Below are 20,730 nucleotides of genomic sequence, written 5' to 3'. Positions count from 1 at the left end.
GAAAACCAAAACGTTATGAGCTATTAATTCTCGTTCGATATTTATCTTCATTATTTCTTGTATCCTTTATTTTATCATATATTTACATAAAGTCATCAAAATCATCGTACACGTCCCGGTATGAAGTGGCCTCATCCAATGCAGCGCTCTTGCCTGCAGCAGCAAGCTGAGGCTTGCCTTTCTTCTTGGATTTGCTGGCTTCCTTTGCCTGACGCTGTTTGTCGTTTGCCATAGCTTGCAACGCTGAAGCGACCTTGCGGATATCCATATCTTTGCATGGCTCGGCTATTTCACGGACCAAAGTCTCGAAAAAGTGTGCATAGTTGATGCTTTTCTAAAAATGGCGTCAGCTAACTATTGATTGTGTAAGAAAACGATTCACTTCACTGTACCGAGTTGGCCAAAATCATGGCAGAAATGCGCTTGGCGTAAGCTTCATACTCAATTCGTGTCTTGGGCTTGACTTCTTCGATAGGCTTCTCCTTGTTGTCCTTTGACACAGAAACACCAGCGAACAGATCCGTTGCGTTCTTCATATCAGCTTCGAGCTCTAGCTGACGCATACGCTGTTTACGCTCAAAGGCATCTTCTTCGGTTTCATTCTCTTCGTCGGCGGCACGCTAGCGGGACTATGTCAGCACGTTGGAAAGCGCGGTGGCAAGATCCACGTCAACTTACAATTGCAGCCTTCTTGGCTTCAATTTCCTTCTTTCGCTGTTCCTCGGCAGCCTTCTTCTCGGCAATCTTTTGTGCCAAAGGAACCTTCTTTCTAACGGGAGGGAGTTCCTTCTTGGGCTTTTCTTCTTCGTCAGACTCCTCCCAGTCATCTTTAACATCGTCTTCGACGTCTTCGTCATCCCACTTTTGCTTCTTGGGGATGGTAACCTCGAACTCTTGTTCTTCCTCTGCAAAATATTGTTAGAAATCTGATACATTGTTCGATATGCAGAGTGCTTACCCCAATCGCTCATTGTCGTGTTGCGTCGGTTGATCTCTGTTGATAAAACAGTTTCTGCTCGAAACGGAGCACGAAATTTTCAGGTGAACGCTGAGTGACTGACTGACGGACAAAGCGACAGCTGCTTCCCTGTCAATGACACCGGCGTTATGATACCTCGGCCAATCTCTTGCACATGCTGGATCGCACGCGGCAGCAGTAGACGAAACTTGAGTTCATGCCGTATACTGCTCGACCAAAAGCCTATATTGACAGAATATGTATATGGTCGGACCCGGATCTATACCAGCCTCCCTACTATGGCCAAGGGCAAGCCGGCAACTACAGGGAAAACAAGAGTCGGCTCACCTGTTACGTCGCCGCCACTTTCATGGCAATGGCTACGACCGACAGTTAACGGCGAAAGCGTAGCAAAATCGACTCATCAAATTGGAGGACAAGAAAACAGCAAAATGGATACTGCGCATTATGGCGTCCTTGGATCCATGAAGCAAAATCTACAGGAAATGTTTCTTCCCGTAGGGTAATTAAACTGTCTTGCCTTGAACACCGTTCTCCATCAACGGGACTTAACATGTTGGCCATCTCTCTCCTCTAGATACCCGGAATCGGTGCATGGATGCTATAAACCCTTCCATTTCTGGCTGGCAGTCGAGACATACGTGGGATCTGCAGTATGTGGCATAATGGACAGCATTGTAATCATAAAGTGTCGACTAAGTAGCGATGTATCTGTCTATAGATCGGTGTCCTCTGTTCGCAAGCTATGCTTTCATCTCTTGGTCTTGGAGATGCAGAGGCAGCAGGCGGCGCCGTTGCAATTCAATGGTACGACAAGGAGGTACAATGTATCTTTGGTCTAAATGATTGACAAAGAACAGGGTGTTGAAGGATGGTATCGGCGAGTTCGGCAAACTGTTTTTCATAAAACGCTTTGCAAGTTCATTCGATTCTCATCCAAAGACATGGAAAATTGTAAGAAACGGAATGCGGGTTCGTTTTCCAAGTCAAAGTCAATTTAAAATCGGCGTTGTTAGGTCTGCGAGGTTTTCTCAGCTGTTGGTTGTTTCCTTCAACTATGCACATCTGTTGTTTCCCCGAAATTTTTCCTTCCTTTGGCAGCCGGTAAGTACATCTAGTGGATCTCAGCTCTAAATTTAGGCACTCATACACTCGGCTAAACAGTCGGAAACATGTTTAATTTGGTGCATGAAAGTATATGGCTTGCCAGTCATATGATTTTTACAAAGCATTTCGCTGTAAGTTTTGGGGAACGTGTATGACCTTTGAATGGAGATAGGAGAAGGTTAACTGATGAATATTATCTAGATTAATAACAACATTGGTGACATTGTTGCCAAAGATGACGCACAAATGTCTACGGCGCATTTGTTAGGAATGTTGACTGGCGTTGGAGTTATCGCCATATCACACGATCCAATTTTCCTGTTTGGTGCTTTCGCCGTATTGTCACCTATCAACTTTTGGTCGACGATCAAAATGCTTCATGCGGCCGATTTTGAAGTTCTTAACCAAGCCAAGGTTACTTTACTTGGACGATCATTTATCGATGCCGGAAAAGTTGAAGATTACAAGGAATTGCAGCCAAGAGAAATTGGTTTTGGTGAATGGATTAAGCCTTATGGACCTAAAGGGAACATATCTGTGCGAATCAAGCTGGGATCTAGCGCGGAAAAGTCCTTTGCATCGGTAGAGGACGTTCAGGCTGCAGTCAATATGCTCAAGCATGAGAATTATCTACTTAGCTATCGAAAGAAAACAATGCATGTGCTTTTGCACGAAGATGCCGAGTCAAAGGATATTTTACAAGCAATCCTTCATTCACTGAAATTCCACGATCTACTCAAACAAGACCAGGAGAAGAGTAATTACATGACTGCACTGCGCGACAGTCTGACATGGACAAAGCAAAATACGGGCTCTTTCATCAAAGCATTGGATGATAAGGGATGGCTATCGGAAACAGTATATTGGAACGATGGGTAAATTGCGTTGTTTGCGTTGCTAGTGCGAAAGCTAACATCGGGTTTGATTCACTAGCGGTATCCGCATCAGCTGGGATGGTCACAAGTCATCTTTCTAACAAGAGCAATCATCATAAACTTCGCATATTCCTACTACATCATTTACTACTACCCTCCTCCTCCTTTAATCTGTATTCATAGACACTTGCAATGTTTAGATTATCAATAAAAAGCAATCGAAAGCATGCGTTTACTTGTTTTTGTAAGGCTCTATCTGTCTACAATTTGGCTTGTGCTGTTTGCTTTCTGACACGTTCGCTCAAGTGGATGATTTCGGGCACTGTAGTACGATGATTCCTAAGTTTCTATACCAAAATACAATTATTTCCAGTCGACTTACCGAAAATATCCGGGTTCTCCAAGGGCACAACGTGCGATCCATCCACGTAGGCATTTGTAACAAAGGATGATTGTTCCTTGATAACCTTTCCGAATTCCGGATCAACGCTGCATGCATTGTTTTAACATAAAGAAACAGGTTCTCTGACGTTTTCCAAACTTACTACCCGGAAGAATTTGCGTGTACAAAGTGGAGAGGAATTTTGATAGCCCGAAGTGCTGCAAAGGCGGTTAAGGCTCCGTAGGAACCGTTTATATAGACCACCTAGCCAAAAAATATCGTTGTCATTTTAAACAATATACAACTTTGTAGAGGATCAAGACGCTGCTTACGTGTTCCTCTTCTTTGGGGCACTTGAGCTTGACTTTGCCGTCGGTGGTATCGTAAAGTGCATATTGCTGGTCAAGAAAAGATCAGAGCAAGCTTAGCGTTTCTGGTTTGGAATATAGATAAAATCAATTCGGTTTACATACTACATAGTTTTCAAGTGCTTCAGGGTGGAAGGCTTTCCAGAAGGGTCTTCCAGCCAAGGACTTCATGCACGCCTCGCGACTATCCCATGTATCACGGCGCTTCAAGGTGACGGCAATGGCAGGGAACTTGACCCGCAGAGCATGCGGAGGCAAATCTCCGTGAATGACAGGTTCTATCAGCGTCAAGCCGTCAAATGTTCCTGGGTAAAGGAATTCACATAGTATCCTATTCGAATTCCCGTTAGTCAGCGCTATTTTGTAAAGGCGATCGTTTTCCCGAGTTACATTGCAGTGGCACCAAAGCTGTGGCCGACACCAATGAGCTTGTCATAGCTCTTTAGTTCTAATTCGTCAATGATCTGTTTGGTATCCATGGCATTATCGAACCAGTTGACTGACAATCCCATTAGTTAGCGATTGTAAAATTCACGTGCAAAATCGAAGTAGGGTGAAAAATCATTACATTTTGGATTGTGAATGCCCTCGTTAAGTCTCGCCGAGTCGCCATGGTTGCGCGCATCCCATGCAATAAAGTGCACGTCTGTGTTGTTGTATTGCTCCAATTTGCGCAACTGTGTCAGAAAGCGGCGCATAAGCGGGTGCATAAGCTCCTTGCTGAAACCATTGGCATGGGACCAAAGGTACACGATCTTCTCTCGAGCAGGCTGCTGAGGAGCAGCAAATTCATGCTTCTCGACGACAAGCTTGGCGGCATCGCTGCCCTCTGTCTTATCGCTTACGGGGATCGCGGTCGTCGAGGTGGGTACCAATCGTGACATTCTGAACAAGAAATGGAAAGCAAAAGGTTAAGGTTGCACAGGGACTACCCCACACTTTTATTTTATTCCCGTCGCCTGCAGTTTTGCTAAAACGTATTCCGGGTATTTTGCATGAGTCAACTGGATAATAGAATCGATATCATGACACAGAGCTTGAATGCTAGAGTCCCATTTGATAATCTCAAGCATGGATTGCTCAACTCGTTTAGCATTTTGCGGTGTACCGTTCGCTGCAGCTGCCGCTGCCGTGATTGAATCGCCTCGCTCGTTGTGTGCTGCACCGCCGGACTCGAACGATATAAGCTTTTCGAGTTGATCGATACTGCCCACCATCCGGTTCTCCGTGATCATCTGGACTGCTATCTCCTCGGCTTTCTCACTGGATACATCAAGTAATGCTGCCAACTCGTCAAATTTGATATTGTTGTAGATTTTCGATGCTGATAAGAGATTGTGCTCACGGATAGCCCGTTCAAAAACCGTAGTGCCATCCGCCAGCTTCGCTTTGTGATGAGGTCTCAAAGTCGCTGCAAATTCAGCAACTTGGTCGGGCCGAATAACGCGCTCCAGATATGTCTTTTCGAGAATAGGAAATATAGGCAAATGGTGTGTTCGTTCATCTTTGTACAATGTTGCCAGAGATCGTGATCTTCGAGGACCCGCACCTGCCAACAAAGCACATTGCACGGCAGCCATGCTGATTGGAGGATCTGTTAGTTACTATTTTGTTGATCGTTAACAAATATACATACAGGCACTGTATACGCTCGTCCTCATCCAGCTGGGTCACATAGCTCAGTTCGTGATATTTGGAGCAAGCTTCCAGAAACCGTCGTTTTGCGTCCAAGATCCGAGCTTGAGATAACTTGAAAGTCAAGCCAAGCACAAAATCCGTTGAATTCGGGATGAGCAGCGCCGCGCGGTTCAGGTACGCTTCGGCGCTCACGGCCTCGTCGACCTCCAAGAGTAATCGTACAATTCGAATGTAAATACGCAGTTTATAGTCATCTGAAATAGATCTACGATTTTTCTGTGCATGAATATCAAGCATGGTCGCTGCATAAACACGATCAAACCTGTGCCCAGAATCCAAAGGAATGCCTTGTAGTATCTTTGCAGCCTCCAGAAAGTCTTCTTCGGATTCATACACGCCCGCTAACTTTTCTCGCATTTGTGAGAGCTACCGGACGAAATAAAGCAATGAGCTTCGCTGCAGTTATTAGAGAGACGCAGTATGCACCTGTTCTTCAAAGCTAACCGCTCGTGGCTGTGCGTGATCGATCGCAAATGACAAGAGTTCCTTTTGCACATCGGTGTCGGTGATGCGCGAGTCGAATAGACTAATGAATTCAGAGAGGAGCTGGCGCGCTACGACCAGTCCAACCTGCTCGTCCAGAACTGCTTCCACGTATGCTTTGAGATTCTTGGATTGCTCTGCTGGTGGCAGCGAAAGAATGTCAACTATTATACTTTTGAATCCTTCAGCTTTCTCTCGCTGCTGTGGATGGTGGATGCAATCTCGTAGACGCGCAGTAAGATCCATATTGCAGCTGTGGGTGGAAGCAGAAAACTGACTGACGGGCCGGAGTTACAGCAGAATCAGCGACCGGAAAATGCATTAAGCAAAGGTTATCCAAAGGGTAGGTCTACAGACGCCCATCTTGAGGTTTACATTATTTACCATATTCCAATTTCTCTCATTTCAAATCTCTTTAGATTCCTGCATCTTCCGTCACTATCATTATCTAAGTCATTAAGTGTAGAACTTAAGCGCCCCGTTCCATAAGCTGCTGCTTTTTGAGGATATGACATGCTAATTTTCTGACTTACTCTGTGCCCTCCTGAATTAGAATACATCCGGTTTCCGAAATAAGAATGAGCTTCATAGGGATGTTGGTGTTTAAGTGGTCTGCGGCATCGTTCGTGAATAATGCTTGTGGAGCGGAAGGTTATTATTCCAGCCAATCACGTCACGGTGTGTCGTTTTCGAGACTTTGCTACATATGTAGCCACCACAATTTTCTACTTTTTGCTATTAAAAAGTTTGCTATTATCCATCAAAGTTAGCGTACATTTATATGGAGTTAAAAAGAGCGCTCAATTCTGTGACTTTTCAAAACACCACAAAGTACCACAAGTAACAAAATATCCAAAAGCGCTTTTTAAAATGGAACGGAGCAGAATTTTTTGTTGCCCTTCGTGCTGGGACTCCTGCGACCTTCCCCGCTGACGCGCCCCACTGGGCATCGGCAGGGGACTTAAAAGTGTACCCGTAGTGAACACCTCCCATTGTCTGATCCTTCGGTGGAGTCCGATACCAGCTCGACGTCGAAGCCTAGGGGGAGGTAGGCATTGGTGGGTGGGGACTGGCGGTGCCGCCTCCTCGCGGTGGTCCCTGGATATATCGTTGGCAACAACGTGAACTAACGGCACCAATCTTTTTTTATAAACAAATGAAAATGAATATTTTGATTAAACAAAACTTTTGTAAACATTCTTTACTCTGCTGTTGCATTACTTTTCTATATTGTGTGTAGAGTGAGCATTTGTATGGCCACATCTGAAGCTCTGGGAACATCTTTGTTCTTTTGACTGCCCCAGAGATTGCTTCTTCGCTTCGTTGTGATCAATTGTCTTGGAGCGCACTATTCGTTTGCCATAGACCGTACGCGTTTGTTGTATCTTGCGTTGTCCGTCGACAGGCTGTTGCGAGAAACAGTTACGCGTCTAGTCCACTTTGCTTCTTCTCCAATCATTCCGAAAGGACTACGCCGAGCTTGCCATCTGCGTCGCCTATGAGAGCTATGGCATGATTGCGGCTATCGCGCTTGAAACGTTCGGCTTGCCAAGTTTACGGATGCCTGTTCCATCCATAGCTAATCCAGTTTGCGTTTTGGAGCTGCCGGTACGCATCACAAAGAATTTCCTTGATTCTATAGCCATATTATCCTGAACCAAGGAGAGATGTACTATGAAATAATATTGATATCTCTTAGGATGCGTTTGATTGTACGTTTCCAAATTGTTGCTCTTAATGTATAACGAAATGCGCTGACAAGGCCTACCAGCGACGTAATTATGCCGGCCTCAAGAATCCTCGATGCGAAACTGAAATATCCAACGAAGCCAGTTGTTTCCATCCTCGCATGCTTGCTTTGCCAATGTTAACTCGCAGTAGCAGCGACCGTTTACTTGCCAGGTCAATGAATGGTTGAAATGGATATGTAAATCCCGAGATGATTGCCCGTAGACCTGCCCGTCATCCAAAACATCTTCAACAGCGATAAATGACGACATTAAATCAAATATCTTGAACAATATATTAAATTACGATATGCAATCGAAAGTAATCGGTACTAAAGTATTATGCCAATCGCTTAGGTTGGCCGGAGGCATCCAAAAGCGATTCAGTTTCTCCCAACACACGAGGGCCATCATCCACCTTGGTATGCAAAAGACGACTGACGCTACCAGGAGGATAGACAGGGATCACTTTTTCGTTGAAGTTTGCGTGGCCCTTGGGAACAAAGTCTTGACCCAAAGGTCCGTCAAGGACCTTGTAGGGATCGTTAAAGTAGATCTCTGGAGATGCAGGTGGGAAGTAATGGGCGATCAAGTTGATGATTTCACGCATATTTTCCTTTGGCGCATAGATGACAGCGTTCGGTCCAGCATCGTAAGTGTATGCAGCCTTGAGTTTGCCATCGGGCGATGTGCTGTTGTAAGCATGGATTAGGCGAATGATACCACGAGAAATGTCATTCAAATAAAAGATGGGAGGATAAGTATCGAGGCACACAGAGTGGAATTGGTTAGAGTCGCGCATGGTGATTTCGGCGAAAGTTTGAAAGTCGCGTTCCAGTATAGCCTTCTTCATCTTCTCCATACGCTCGGGAACGACACGTAAGCGCTCCTGCATCAGCGCGCTGGTCTGCACGGTGTGCTGCATACCTTCGGTGGACGAGGTGCCTTTCTTTGCATCTGATACAACGCAAACAAGTGCTTCGAGCTCGGGCCAGTGGGTTTCAGGGGCAATCTGCACAGCCATCGAGTCAGAGCCATCGCTTGCTTTGCCCATCTCCCACGCTACAAAGCCTCCAAAGAGAGAGCGGCAAGCAGAGCCAGAGCCCTGGCGAGCAATTCGGGATAGCTCAGAGGTGGTAATTGGTAGATCAAAGAGCTTGGACAAGGTGTACACAAGTGCTGCCAAACCGGATGCCGAGGAAGCTAAACCAGCTGCAGTAGGGAAGTTGTTTTCTGAGCAGACGTGAACGTGGTAGGTTGACAATGGCTCGAGACTGGGATCAGCTTGTTCCATCTTGGCACGCAACGCACGAGTTTCACGGAAGCAGTTGTGCATACGCTTGTTCTTGGTAATATCTTCCTCCTTGCCATTGAGCCACAAACGATCTTGGGTATATTCCTTGGCAGCCGAGATGGTGGTCTTGCTGTGCAATATGCCCTGGGACAATGTCACCGACAGCGAATCGTTCGTGGGCAAAATAAGCTCGGTGTCGCGTTTGCCCCAATATTTGATGACCTGTACAAAGCTTTGGAATGACTACAATGTTGCAGTGATTAGTCACGAAAATAACTCACGGCAATGTTAACGGGAGCCGTGCATGTGACAGTTTTCATGATGGCTCTAGAGATGAGTAGGAAAGAGAGAGTGTATGGGAGGACACGGACGGTGTTCAGGGGCACCGGCGCGCGGAGTGTTATTCCAAGCTGTCAAAGATCACCAAGAAGGGCACAGATACAGTATTTCATTGTCCATGGTTGATAGCAGTAATGCGATCACTGCAAAAGTTTATTGAGGGCTTATTCCTGGAAAACTTCAACTTCCCATTGCTGGTTAGCTGCATCGCCCTCCTTGCGGGTATACAAGATGACTTCGGTCTTATTGTCGGTGCTGCCACCCTATTTGAAGAACAGTTAAGGTCATGTCAGCCATGCGCCTGTTTATAGAAAGCAGAGTCCCTTTACCTTGACATCGAGCACCAGGCGTGGATCTGCACGGACATAGATGTATCCATCGCGGTATCCATATCTCTGGTTGGCAGTCCTAAAGAGATTCAATCCATCAGAAATCCGCAAACATTTTTAAAGCCTGCTATACGCATATGCCTTACATGGTACGTTTGCGGTCATATTGTACAATTTGCGACTCGGGCTTCAGATCGCCTATAGCCAAGACAGTTATCCCCGCCGTGCCAACTAACTATTTCCTTTTTCCTGTTTACCTCCACGGATATCCAATACTAAATACGGGATGTTAAAAATATTAATGCTTTACATCTGCCGGTTATTTCCAACTTACCGAGCTCGGACTTCTTGTTAATCAGAAAACCGTCATCATAACGCCACAGCTACAGACACGCGCACATGCGATTGAGCTTGAACGCAAGCCATGTGTAACAGATCTTTCCCGTCATTACCTGGTTGTCGCAATCGTCTCCGGTTTTCTGCAGAGAAGCTCTTGTCAGAAATGCAAGATTCATAAACGGAGTATCTTCATGCACACGTTACCTTCTCGTAGATGATGAGCTTGGCATCGCTCTAAGTTGGTTAAAAAGTAACTCGGGTAAGTGCGTGCATTCAGAAAAAAGCGTGACGGAAAGAAAGACTTGCCGAAGTGGAGCCGTCGTCGATATCGAGAACCGACTCGGTACCGCTAAGCTTGATGTAGAACCAGCAGTCAAGAGGAAAACCTTGCATATTGATAAAAGAAGAAGGAGGAAAAGTTGAAAAGGAAAAAGATGAGAGGTGGTTTAAGTATACTTTGCGAACAACCGCGCCAAAATGCTCAGCCAATCATCTCGCATCTGATGGTTGGACAACATAAAACATTGCTGCTGTGACCCGTTAAGAAAATTGGAAGGTGAAGTGCAGCAATTCCGCTAGAACAACCTTCGCCACTCTTGACGTATGCGCGTGGCATATCACACAGCAGCGTCTATCTCAGCCTTATACTCTCGGATATAACTCTATTGAAGTTGTTGTTCTTTCCAGCCATCCTTCCCAAGGTTTTGGGCTCAGCGCGGGAGGGAACACTTTTAAAGCTTTGCAAAGAACCTGCAGAATATGCGGTCGAAAGATTGGAGCAATAGACTCCAAGTGACACTGAGAGTCTAGAAAAGCATGCTTAAAACTCCAACGGTACATCTGAGTTATAAAGCTACAGTGTATTGTCTCAATAACTCGTGATTAGGCATATCTGCACTGATTTAAATGACGAGCAATGGATATCAAAGAACGATGTGAAGATGGATTGGAGCTGTATAAAGTGTATAAATCATCATTTAGTTGAATATTGGAAATCTTGAAGTCCTCTGTCTTTACAGACGACTACTGTGAATATAGTCTATTTGTTGCTGGCGACGATAAAACCCTACACGTTGCCCTGCGATGAGTATATCCAGCGCTACCACGCATTATCCAAAATGCAGAGTATAGAGCACTTCCCAAGTTCCTCTGAACTTTTAGTACTTCGTCGCCCATAAACAGAAATTGGTACAGTAGCCGTGTTATTCCAAAGGAAAGTGTACCTTACTTACCATTGGAAATTAATCGACGACCTCTCGTAGAAGTCATTTGAACATCATAGTATGGAAAATGCAATGTAATGTATTTCGCTCTGTTGTTGCTTGAGGGGGTATTCCCTTAAGATCGATAATTGGTCTGCACTAAGGTCAAGAGATTATAAATGGAGTGTTTTATTACTTATTGCAAAGCTTTTACATGTATCTTATCCCCAACGCCCTCATTGCTAGTTTCCTTCCTCAGATTTAAGGCTCAATTCATGAGACAAAGCATCGTCTTTTAACCTTTGTAGGGCACACGCGCCTTGAATTCTGCGTTGCCGAAAACTACAATAGCAGGTTACAAATGGGATGGACACTACCGTGTCATCTGAATCCTTCGGTTTCTGTTTTGCTTTTTTGAGTGCCTCCCTTAATATTATGTGATCACGCTAACAATGACATTAGAGGAATAAGGATCTAGTGTTTGCAAAGGTAGTACATACTCTACTTGTTTGACAATATCCGTGACATGTTGAGCGATCTCATAGAGCTCCTTTGTTTCAATGCAAAAATTTGCTTTTTCCACCGATATTAACTATTTCAAAAAGCTGCTTTGCTTTTACTGTTGTCGTATAGCATAAATGGCTCTCTTGTAAACATTTTCGATGTGAAAGCATGCGTTTGTGTCGTAAACCATAATCTCATCAATCACATACGCAGCTATTGTCTGTCCAAGAGTGACTATTATCTCTGCCCGAACCAAATCCTTTGAACTTATCATCCCAAAATTGGGGACATCTGTAGTGCTCGTAAAGTTAAACACCGGAGGCAGTGCCAAGTACCGTCTTGCGCGCATCCGATATTCAGAGAAGCAAATTTGCAGGGGTTTCATCCAGTTAGGAAATGAAGATACAAGTATATACGCAGTGACTATTGACTGATATATTTTGAACCATTTTCGTAAGTAGAGCAATCCTAAACTCACTTGGAGCCTATTAAGCTGTTCCTTTATTGATATTGGTCAGTGCAATGGCATCCAATGCAGTTGGATGCTTGTTTGTTTCACAACCTTTCTGAAAAGCATGGTGTGATACTACGAACCTGAACCAAGCTCTTATTCTCATCTCAATGACATTTGCCCCGGAGGATCTTTAAACAGGAGGGCACTATTGTTAAAAAAGCCTTGAGCAATCTCAAATCTTGGCATCTTATCCGGCTAGTTTGTGTCGGCGTTGTTGATTGAAAAGATCGGAAGGAAGCTATCCAGTTTCTTGGATTCACTTTGGTTGGCGTCATTGACTACTAAGGTCGCCTGTATATGCCAATAACACGCGTAACAAATTTCAATCGTCAGACGCATAGATGACTGCTGTAGAGCGCAAAAGATAGTTAACCATCCTACAATAATGGAGCTTGGAACTGACCTCTTGAGCTGGGGATGAAACACCTTTCTTCTGGATCATTCTCTCCAAGAAAAAAATTGCTCTTTTGATCGATCAACAGCAATCAGAATGGATACCTTGACTAGTCATGCCAGACCTTCGACTGACGCAGTCATCACTGTGCGATGCATCAAGTCATTTGAGTACCGTACTTGCAAAAGTCTTGTATTGCAACACCTGAATCTCGAAACAACGACGGTTGGCGAACTCAAGGAGCTTGTGCGGGAAAGTAGGTTGACGTAGATATGCAAAAGGTTTAATTACGACAACTCAAAAGCGTGATAATAGAAATCAAGACAACACCTGGCTGGAAACCCTATCACAATGTACAATTTGGTAACAATTGATCGAGATTTGGGGAGGCCGGAAAAGGAGCAAGGGATTTATTTGTTTTTTAGACACGCTCAAACTTTACACTGTTGCGCACGGCCACAAGGTAAGCCTAAGCTTTGTTAGAACAGCTCACAGAAAGATCTTCTTTTTGACTAGGACAAACCTATGCTAATTGTTTTAGACACAAAACCTTATCATCAATATGGAAGATGATGCTAAGCTTATTTTCGCTGATGATTCTGCAACCCTGGCATGGCTCGGTCTAGGTATGTCCTAATTGCAAAGTAACTGCCGAGTCTTGCAATTATTCATATCAAACAAATTATCACATTGTAGAGAACGAAGCAGAACTATCTTTTTTTAACCGCGAAGCATACGAAACATTCAAAAAGAACCCTGACATGAAATGGTAATAAACGATATACCTTGCCCCTGTATGCGGCATACAACGTTACTGCCGTTCTATTTTATGTATGCTGCTCCTGGTTTTGAGAACTATTTAAACCGGATGGCAAAATAATCTTTGAATAACGCTTTACGTTCTACCTTCGATGCATTTCTTTCACTACGTTGTATTCTTCTTGGCTACCATCCTTCTTACCCGGGTACATGCACTCTATTTACCTTTCGTGGGCAAACAGGATTCAGTAAACAACCCATATCCCGCGGCCATTGTACGTATTACACTGCATCCTTTGCTGTGGATTTTCGATATTCTGATAGGTGTTATTGCAAGGATAATCTCCAGCAATCTCCTGTATCCCACCCTGCAAGAGTAGAGAAAGTGTTATACGGAGGAGAAGACGAAGAAGAAGACGAAGACGACGAATACGAGCAACAGGACATAGCACCAAAAACTCCAAAGAAATCAAAAGACCAGTCGTCGCAGCAACGGGTCGTTGAATACAAGGATGGATTAACTGTTGCTGTTGAGACCGACAATAACTTTTGTCTAATGCTGCCACTATCACCGGGCAACCGCGACGACAATGGTGGCGAGGATGACCCTAGCGCCATTGCTGACTCGGAGAAATCTGCGCGCGCATTCTGTACGAATGAAAATGTGAATGTCCCTGGTGCCTCAACGCTGCCTCCTGGATTCATCACCTCAGCACATTTTGCTCAGGATCTGCAGAAAGGTTTCGTTCAAGTCCGTGGATCAATTGACCGAGATGCGTATTCTCTATCGTCGTCTGACAGTGGAGGACAGGTAATGAATATACGAAATGCAGTTGTTCGAGAAACAATGTCTCAATTATCCCTGCGGTTTGACAGTACGATGATCATGGTTCTGGAGCACCCCCTGGATCCCACTGCAAGGGGTACCCCTATTACGTGTCCTTGATAGAGCCAAACTTGAACCGCTTTTGTATTCGATGGTAGGCAACTAGTTCCGCGCGTGCTATCTAATCCTTTTGCTCATTGGATTGTTTCAGCTGCCAGGAGTACGAGGACTGCAACGCTGGCAGGAGCGAGTACGGATGTGACCGCATCGTACCTGAAATTGATTGAACCTTATACTTTACAGCCTGTGAGGTCTAAGTATTTCTCATGTTTAAATAAGCAAAAAGTACACAGCGATAAGAGTAGAAATGATATATTTATGTGCGAATCAATCAATAAATTTCAATGTCTATATAAATAATATATGCTCGCAGCATGGAAGCAGTTATATTTTGTAAATGAGATATATATACAAAGCTATGTCACAGTCTACAAAGGTGCATTTTGGAAACGTTCTATGCACGTTCCACGTCCCAGTACAACCATTGTGTGTGCGATGGACGCGCCTATGCTCTTGCCCGTTACACCGTAACGAATTGCAGTCAATATCTTGTTATAGCTAGCACCACTTTGCTTTGCCAAGTTGTTGAAATACTCATTAAGCGTTTGAACGTCAAAAGTCGATACATTTTGCAAGTATTCGATAGTTTCCTTTGAGAATACAAGATCTAGAATTGATGCGTAAGAGCCTAGTTATTTTTCATCTGCCTATACTATAATTTACCTGTTGCTTGTTTCTTGAGTTTCTTTTTCATGTCAATAGCTTCTTGAGATGTATAGTCGGGCTCGACAAAGAAATACTGGCAGAAATCTGGTACGTCATGGATATTCCGGATGCGTTCCTACGGTGGATGTTAGGAGATTTCCCTTTTGCTCCTCCGTTTATCATCGCTGTTTTACCCTGACACAATCTATGACTTGTTCGATATAGTCCACAGTTAATCTATCTACTTTGTCTGCTTGCCGTACACTTCGTGTGAAAGCATTGTGAATATCTACTGTAGAACAAGACTCGACAATGACGGCAGATACCTTTCTCCGAATTTGCTATCAAGAAGTGGTTTCAAAGATCTCGCCATCTCTTTGCGGCCTTCTAACGTTTCAGCTCTTCGAAGCAAATGTTGCTTATTCAACCAACCAAGTTTGCCCATATCCACAATTGCTTGTGACTTGTTGAGACCTTTAACATCAAACTAAAAATGGGTTAATTATTCACTTGTTGTTGTCACACCAAAAAAAGGTTTCTAAATCCCTTACCTCAGCTAGTAATTCATCTGATGTTAATACTTCATTCTCAGGGTCCTGTGGACTCCAACCAAGCAGGGCGACAAAGTTATTAACAGCTTCTGGGAAGTATCCCTGTTCAATGTAATGTTCCACAAAGGCATCACCCTTCCTTTTCGACATTTTTCCTCCTCCAGGGTTAAGAAGTAGTGGTAAATGATAAAATTGAGGTGGTTTCCAGCCAAAAGCTTTGTACAGAATCAGATGTTTAGGCGTAGAGGGGAGCCATTCCTAGTTATAGTTGTTGTTGATTAAGTACACAAAATCGCAAAAGCAAAGTAGCGTGCTTACATCGCCGCGTAGAACATGCGTTATACCCATCATATGATCGTCGACAACGTTTGCCAAATGATATGTAGGATACCCATCGCTCTTGAGCAAGATACCATCATCTAGCGTGCTGTTGCTAAAGGTCACTTTGCCATGGATATTGTCATCAACGCTTGTGATTCCTTCTGGTGTCTATTATCAACATTGAGAGGCTTACCACTGAATGTGGTCATAGACAGCAAACACTTACGCGCAGTCTCACTGTATACGGCGTGCCTGCTGCGAGATGATCTTTAATTTCTTGATTGCTCAAATGTGCGCAGTGCTTATCGTATGCAATTTTTCTTCCAGCTTTCCTTGCTGCATCCCGTACTTGATCCAAGCGTTCAGGAGAGCAGAAACATCGATATGCATGGCCGTCCTGTATAGAAGGTTACGAATCTACTTAGGAGATCTGGATGCCAAATCATAGAACTAGCGAAGTATCGAAAAATACGAACCTCAATCAGTTGCTCCGCGTGTTGCTGATATATCTTTGTTCGCTGGGACTAAGATTCATCGTTTAAAATTTGAGCGACAGAAAACAATCAGGACCCTGACTGTTGCTACCTGAAAATAAGGTTCGTGAGGACCACCCACGTTGGGACCTTTACAGTGAGCCATTCTCGCTAATTAGCAACAATGCATATTATTTTCTCTGCCAATTGTGTGTACCTTCGTCGTATCTTATGCCTGCCCAAGAAAGCGCAGCTATCAGCTTTTCGGTTGCACCTTCTACGTACCGTGTCTATGAAACCGTTTCCATTATTTATTCTTCTCCAAGAAGCAATCACACGCGCTGATCCCTTACCTGATCTGTGTCCTCTATGCGAAGTATAAACTGTCCGCCTGTCTTCTTTGCGAGCAAATAGTTGAATAGGGCTGTCCTGAGTCCTCCGAGGTGCAGTTGACCAGTTGGACTTGGTGCAAATCGTAATCGCGCAGGCTGATTGTGCACGTAGCGATATCCATGAGCGTACCAGACATTGAGCGCCTTCCGTGCATTCCCTGCAAATCGAAGCCTTGCCGAGACGATCAACATTGTGGCGAGAAATATTGACGCTGTCTTTCAATGAATGGCAGACAGACCAAAGTTGGTGGTTCCTTTAAATGACAGCTGCCAACGTTCTCTTCTCCGCAGTGCTTCTCTCTTTCAGTTTCAATGGTCAAAGCAGTAAGACCTTCAGTTTGCCATGTTCCATTTTAGCAAAGTCTAATTAAAGCAGAGAGGAAAAACAAAGGCAACAAGAACCAGTGCAGGATCCGGAAGCAAGCAAACGAGTAACAGCGAGGATCTTGACTCGATACTAAATGACAGCATATGGGATCTTGATAAAGCATATCAAAGGCAACTTGCGCGAAAACCGTCGAGACCCAAAAACCCGCTTACATACTCTAAAAAGCAAAAGAGTGTACCGTCGACAATACTTCCAAAACACCTTACACGTGTCGAGGATGCTCCACCTTCAACCAAAAGCGCAAGAAGCAAAAATATCCTTCCCAAAGACATCACGAAAGTACCCACACATGATCCATCACCAAATATTACCTCAAATGGGCCTGCAGCTTCAGCGTCTCGGCAGCCAACTCAAAAGAGGATGACAAGATCAACTAGAAAAGAAAAAGCTTCCAATCAAGCACGAAAAGCCAATGCAGAGAAAGAACAGGATACTGAGACGAGTAATTCAAAAGAGCCAAGTTCTGCACGGGTTGATATTAATTCCATTCAGCACAATACAGTACAGGTACACTGCACCAAACGAATACATATCGCTCTTTGTTTTCTGAACGATAACTGATAGGTGGAAAAGCCCAGAAAGGACAAAGGCAAAGCTCGGGCAGTACCAAGAGTTATACCATCATCAGCGTCTGTAACGAAAAAGAAGTCTCTCAGTCTATCAAAAAACAAACTTTCCTCAGCATCAACGCCCGCGAACTCTCAGTCAAACTCTAACAATAGCAACAATGCAAACATGCCTAACGTGCCGCCTGCGGGTCCGAGCACGAAGGAGCCACAGCAACGCACGACATCTAGCACAGAAACACCGGCTGCAGGGTCGTCGCAACCCACTGGCAGCTTGTTTGCATCTCTCGACGACTTTATTCAGGACGACAAGGACTTGACGGAATTGACACTTTCGCCGATCAGACCGTCCGGAGACGCCATCGTCAGGAATCCAAAATTCATGCATATCGAAATCCTCGGAAGCACGCCTACCGTATCGTCAGCGCGACGGAAGAGGCCCCTCGATCCCGAGGCAGACGAAACAGATGATCCCAGAAAGCGTCACAGACTGTCGTCTCCCCCGTCACCTACAGGAAGAAGCGGCAAGAACATTGACACTGACAACGCGTCAGCTATACCCTTCCCTGCCGATTTACCTAATATGTCACTCGAAGTTGAACGTAGTGATTTCACTCTTAGTCAGGAAGAACTGGGTATGACAGTTGAAGACTATTTGAAGCACTTGGTAGAAGAGCAAGTTAACAGGATCAAAATTGAAGCGGAAGCACGGATTAAACAACTCCAAGACACGGTGCATGGCATCAAAGATAGCATAATGGCAGATGCGCTGACACAGGCCACGAGTCAACAATTATAGGCACGCGCATTCCCTTAAGTCTTGTAAATCTCCATACCCAAACCCACCCCCTTTACATCTCCTTCAATGCAGCCAAGAAACCTAATTTTCGATAAAAAAAAAGAGGATGTGCTCTGCATCCTAGCTACTTCCTTGGAAACCGTCCTGCAGCCACCTCCTCAACCTTGACAATCTTACAGCACTCAGTCTAAAATTTGCAGGAATATTGCTCGCTAAGAAACGCTCTGCGCTCTGTCCAACATTCAATTAATGTTGCGTGGCACAAGTGACGTTACGCAATAAATTGATCGATTCCCGGACCAGACGAACCGGAAATGCATGCAGAGCATAAGATAAATAGAGAGAGCGATGGAAATATCGTTACGTTACTCCGTGTTGCATAGCTCGGCGGGTCAGGTTTGCAATGAACAGCAGTTACGCTAACAGGACGACTGCGTTTGCGTGAGGGCGGAAGGCGCGGTGTAAAAGCGCACGGCCTGAGTTACGCTGCGTGTATGAAGAAGGGGCGTGATATGATGTTCATCGGCCTTTGGGGGGAGAGGGGGGAATGGGGGGCGAGGCATCGAAAAAGAGAAAGCGAGTGAGGGAGAAACGAAGATCGCAATTGGCGAACAAGCAAAAGTGGCAATCAGCTGTTATTATTCTAAAAATTGAGGTGCTGTTTTTTCACCATCCCCTTTTTCTTTTTTCCTTATATCCTCTTTAACAGGTTTTATTCTCTTCCCCTTTAGTTACGTTACCACGCTGCTCTCTCTCTCTTTCTTTATCCTTTTTGCCACCGTCGGTTCGAACATAACCCATGAGCATACCATCAAACAAAAATATACACCGTTTGTCTCTCCAGACCAGCAAGCGACGATCGTTGGGTCAGCCGACAGATGATAATAACGTCCGGCAACTAGCTCAGCTTCGTGCAACATCCCCCAGGAACGAACAAAAGCCTTCCTCCCTCGCGAAACAGCAGCAGCACGCTTCACGCCGAGCATCTCTTGCTGCCCTTACGGCGTCCGCCCGCGCCAAGCAGGTTGCACGCTCGCCCAAAAAGACAGAAGATGCACAGCAGCAGCAGGCTGTCCAACAACAGCGTCGAAATACTATTGTTATAAATACCAAAACGAACACAGAGACGAGCACAAGCGCAAGGCAGACACGTCCTCGAAGTATCAGCGTAAAAACAGATAGGCCGATGCTCACACGCAGAATTAGCACTCGTAAACCTAAAGAATGCTGCAAAGATATGACCAACGGAGACGATGACGACGATGAAGAAATGATCGGCATCGATAAGAAGCTTCTATTGAAACTGCTGGATGACAGAAACTCATCTGACGTGGATGCACACGCAGCAAAGGATGCCTCAAAACCCCAGCTTGGGGACGATGGCGAAACTGGCAACTTTTATCCACCTCACAGCACAAAGGTCAAGGCAAAGCGACGACAAAGTATGCCACCGCCCATCAGGAACGAAGACGATAAACCAAACGACGGGTTCTACAAGGAACTTTCAGAAATCAAACAACGGCTGCAACGACTTGAAGTGAAGAATACCGATGAGCGTAGCAACCCTACATCGCCAGCGTCTTCGGTCAACTCGCCACCCTCTGTATTCGACCGTCTGTCAATCCATACACCTTCCTCGCCTTCCTCGCAAACCACTGCACATACATTACCCCGTCTCACTATTCACCAAAAAAGGCTCCAAGACGCATTTGCAATCTTTGAGCAGAAACAGCAACGCTGCACACCCGTCGTAAAAACCATGGCGACTGTGGTCGCTGAAACTATTGCCATGAACCAAAAGATTTGGGCCGCTATCCCTCAAGACCTGAACACTGACGCTCGATCTTTAATATCTATGCAAAAGAGCAGCGATAACCAAGTGCGTGAACTAACGGAAGCTCTGTACTTGCTGGGCGGTGAGCCCGATGTTCCCAGCGACGCCTTGGTTCTTTCAAGGTACAGACGGGGACAGTCACATATATCGACAGAAGGGTACGTGCCTTTGGCACAGGAACACTACACTCACAACAACAATACCACCAACATCGCCGTAAACAATGATTACAAACCATTAATATCTTCAAGATACAGCCAAATAGATACACGACCACGCGCATCGTCCCTGTCACGTCCTTCATATCATTACAACTATCGCACCAGTGCCACTGCTGCCACCCACGGTGACTCAGCAGCTCCAGCTACTTTCGAGACACTCAAATCAGGAGTATTGCCATACAGGGTAGCAGGTGTTCTCGATTATCAAGCACCCGTCCGATCAAAATACTACGATCATTACCAGCAACGCTACACTACATCCTTCTACGACTAGTGTATACCCGTCCTCACAGTTCCTTTC

At 45.0% G+C, this 20,730-nt stretch overlaps 12 protein-coding genes across 12 annotated transcripts; 5 read left to right on the top strand and 7 right to left on the bottom strand.

The window, feature by feature from the left end:
- Window positions 1-82: 82 nt before the first annotated feature.
- VTP01DRAFT_147 (uncharacterized protein) lies at window positions 83-971 on the bottom strand (the record flags this gene model as incomplete). The annotated part of the gene is made up of 4 exons (XM_069379823.1): window positions 83-334; window positions 393-620; window positions 679-905; window positions 959-971. 4 exons carry the CDS (start codon window positions 969-971, stop codon window positions 83-85), a joined length of 720 nt encoding a protein of 239 aa, XP_069244567.1.
- A 136-nt stretch (window positions 972-1,107) lies between these two features.
- Window positions 1,108-3,062, top strand: VTP01DRAFT_146 (uncharacterized protein; the record flags this gene model as incomplete). The annotated part of the gene is made up of 8 exons (XM_069379812.1): window positions 1,108-1,481; window positions 1,557-1,632; window positions 1,701-1,786; window positions 1,840-1,933; window positions 1,996-2,083; window positions 2,144-2,217; window positions 2,288-2,961; window positions 3,020-3,062. 8 exons carry the CDS (start codon window positions 1,108-1,110, stop codon window positions 3,060-3,062), a joined length of 1,509 nt encoding a protein of 502 aa, XP_069244566.1.
- Window positions 3,063-3,221: 159 nt separating this feature from the next.
- VTP01DRAFT_145 (uncharacterized protein) lies at window positions 3,222-4,595 on the bottom strand (the record flags this gene model as incomplete). The annotated part of the gene is made up of 7 exons (XM_069379801.1): window positions 3,222-3,283; window positions 3,344-3,450; window positions 3,507-3,607; window positions 3,676-3,741; window positions 3,817-4,042; window positions 4,102-4,210; window positions 4,280-4,595. 7 exons carry the CDS (start codon window positions 4,593-4,595, stop codon window positions 3,222-3,224), a joined length of 987 nt encoding a protein of 328 aa, XP_069244565.1.
- Window positions 4,596-4,652: 57 nt separating this feature from the next.
- Window positions 4,653-6,138, bottom strand: VTP01DRAFT_144 (uncharacterized protein; the record flags this gene model as incomplete). The annotated part of the gene is made up of 4 exons (XM_069379790.1): window positions 4,653-5,292; window positions 5,348-5,614; window positions 5,672-5,775; window positions 5,836-6,138. The coding sequence occupies 4 exons, from the start codon at window positions 6,136-6,138 to the stop codon at window positions 4,653-4,655; spliced, it is 1,314 nt and encodes a 437-aa protein (XP_069244564.1).
- A 1,259-nt stretch (window positions 6,139-7,397) lies between these two features.
- Window positions 7,398-7,892, bottom strand: VTP01DRAFT_143 (uncharacterized protein; the record flags this gene model as incomplete). Its single annotated transcript, XM_069379779.1, has 2 exons — window positions 7,398-7,564; window positions 7,718-7,892. The coding sequence occupies 2 exons, from the start codon at window positions 7,890-7,892 to the stop codon at window positions 7,398-7,400; spliced, it is 342 nt and encodes a 113-aa protein (XP_069244563.1).
- Window positions 7,893-7,959: 67 nt separating this feature from the next.
- Window positions 7,960-9,233, bottom strand: VTP01DRAFT_142 (uncharacterized protein; the record flags this gene model as incomplete). The annotated part of the gene is made up of 2 exons (XM_069379768.1): window positions 7,960-9,135; window positions 9,195-9,233. 2 exons carry the CDS (start codon window positions 9,231-9,233, stop codon window positions 7,960-7,962), a joined length of 1,215 nt encoding a protein of 404 aa, XP_069244562.1.
- Window positions 9,234-9,416: 183 nt separating this feature from the next.
- Window positions 9,417-10,313, bottom strand: VTP01DRAFT_141 (uncharacterized protein; the record flags this gene model as incomplete). Its single annotated transcript, XM_069379757.1, has 8 exons — window positions 9,417-9,515; window positions 9,582-9,660; window positions 9,728-9,779; window positions 9,839-9,856; window positions 9,916-9,964; window positions 10,034-10,060; window positions 10,125-10,154; window positions 10,227-10,313. The coding sequence occupies 8 exons, from the start codon at window positions 10,311-10,313 to the stop codon at window positions 9,417-9,419; spliced, it is 441 nt and encodes a 146-aa protein (XP_069244561.1).
- Window positions 10,314-12,630: 2,317 nt separating this feature from the next.
- VTP01DRAFT_140 (uncharacterized protein) lies at window positions 12,631-13,307 on the top strand (the record flags this gene model as incomplete). The annotated part of the gene is made up of 5 exons (XM_069379746.1): window positions 12,631-12,790; window positions 12,850-12,897; window positions 12,960-12,997; window positions 13,076-13,160; window positions 13,231-13,307. The coding sequence occupies 5 exons, from the start codon at window positions 12,631-12,633 to the stop codon at window positions 13,305-13,307; spliced, it is 408 nt and encodes a 135-aa protein (XP_069244560.1).
- A 138-nt stretch (window positions 13,308-13,445) lies between these two features.
- On the top strand, window positions 13,446-14,406 carry VTP01DRAFT_139 (uncharacterized protein; the record flags this gene model as incomplete). The annotated part of the gene is made up of 4 exons (XM_069379734.1): window positions 13,446-13,568; window positions 13,631-14,104; window positions 14,170-14,273; window positions 14,331-14,406. 4 exons carry the CDS (start codon window positions 13,446-13,448, stop codon window positions 14,404-14,406), a joined length of 777 nt encoding a protein of 258 aa, XP_069244559.1.
- A 201-nt stretch (window positions 14,407-14,607) lies between these two features.
- VTP01DRAFT_138 (uncharacterized protein) lies at window positions 14,608-16,813 on the bottom strand (the record flags this gene model as incomplete). Its single annotated transcript, XM_069379723.1, has 11 exons — window positions 14,608-14,846; window positions 14,903-15,020; window positions 15,079-15,148; window positions 15,211-15,371; window positions 15,436-15,693; window positions 15,754-15,924; window positions 15,983-16,153; window positions 16,233-16,280; window positions 16,342-16,379; window positions 16,447-16,519; window positions 16,583-16,813. The coding sequence occupies 11 exons, from the start codon at window positions 16,811-16,813 to the stop codon at window positions 14,608-14,610; spliced, it is 1,578 nt and encodes a 525-aa protein (XP_069244558.1).
- Window positions 16,814-17,369: 556 nt separating this feature from the next.
- VTP01DRAFT_137 (uncharacterized protein) lies at window positions 17,370-18,374 on the top strand (the record flags this gene model as incomplete). Its single annotated transcript, XM_069379712.1, has 2 exons — window positions 17,370-17,516; window positions 17,574-18,374. The coding sequence occupies 2 exons, from the start codon at window positions 17,370-17,372 to the stop codon at window positions 18,372-18,374; spliced, it is 948 nt and encodes a 315-aa protein (XP_069244557.1).
- Window positions 18,375-19,173: 799 nt separating this feature from the next.
- VTP01DRAFT_136 (uncharacterized protein) lies at window positions 19,174-20,703 on the top strand (the record flags this gene model as incomplete). The annotated part of the gene is made up of 1 exon (XM_069379701.1): window positions 19,174-20,703. The coding sequence occupies one exon, from the start codon at window positions 19,174-19,176 to the stop codon at window positions 20,701-20,703; it is 1,530 nt and encodes a 509-aa protein (XP_069244556.1).
- Between the last annotated feature and the right edge of the window lie 27 nt (window positions 20,704-20,730).

The sequence above is a fragment of the Rhizomucor pusillus genome, assembly GCF_041956525.1.
Source record: "Rhizomucor pusillus strain CBS 183.67 unplaced genomic scaffold VTP01scaffold_1, whole genome shotgun sequence".
Lineage (NCBI taxonomy): Eukaryota > Fungi > Mucoromycota > Mucoromycetes > Mucorales > Lichtheimiaceae > Rhizomucor > Rhizomucor pusillus.
This window is presented reverse-complemented; position numbering and strand designations above follow the sequence as displayed.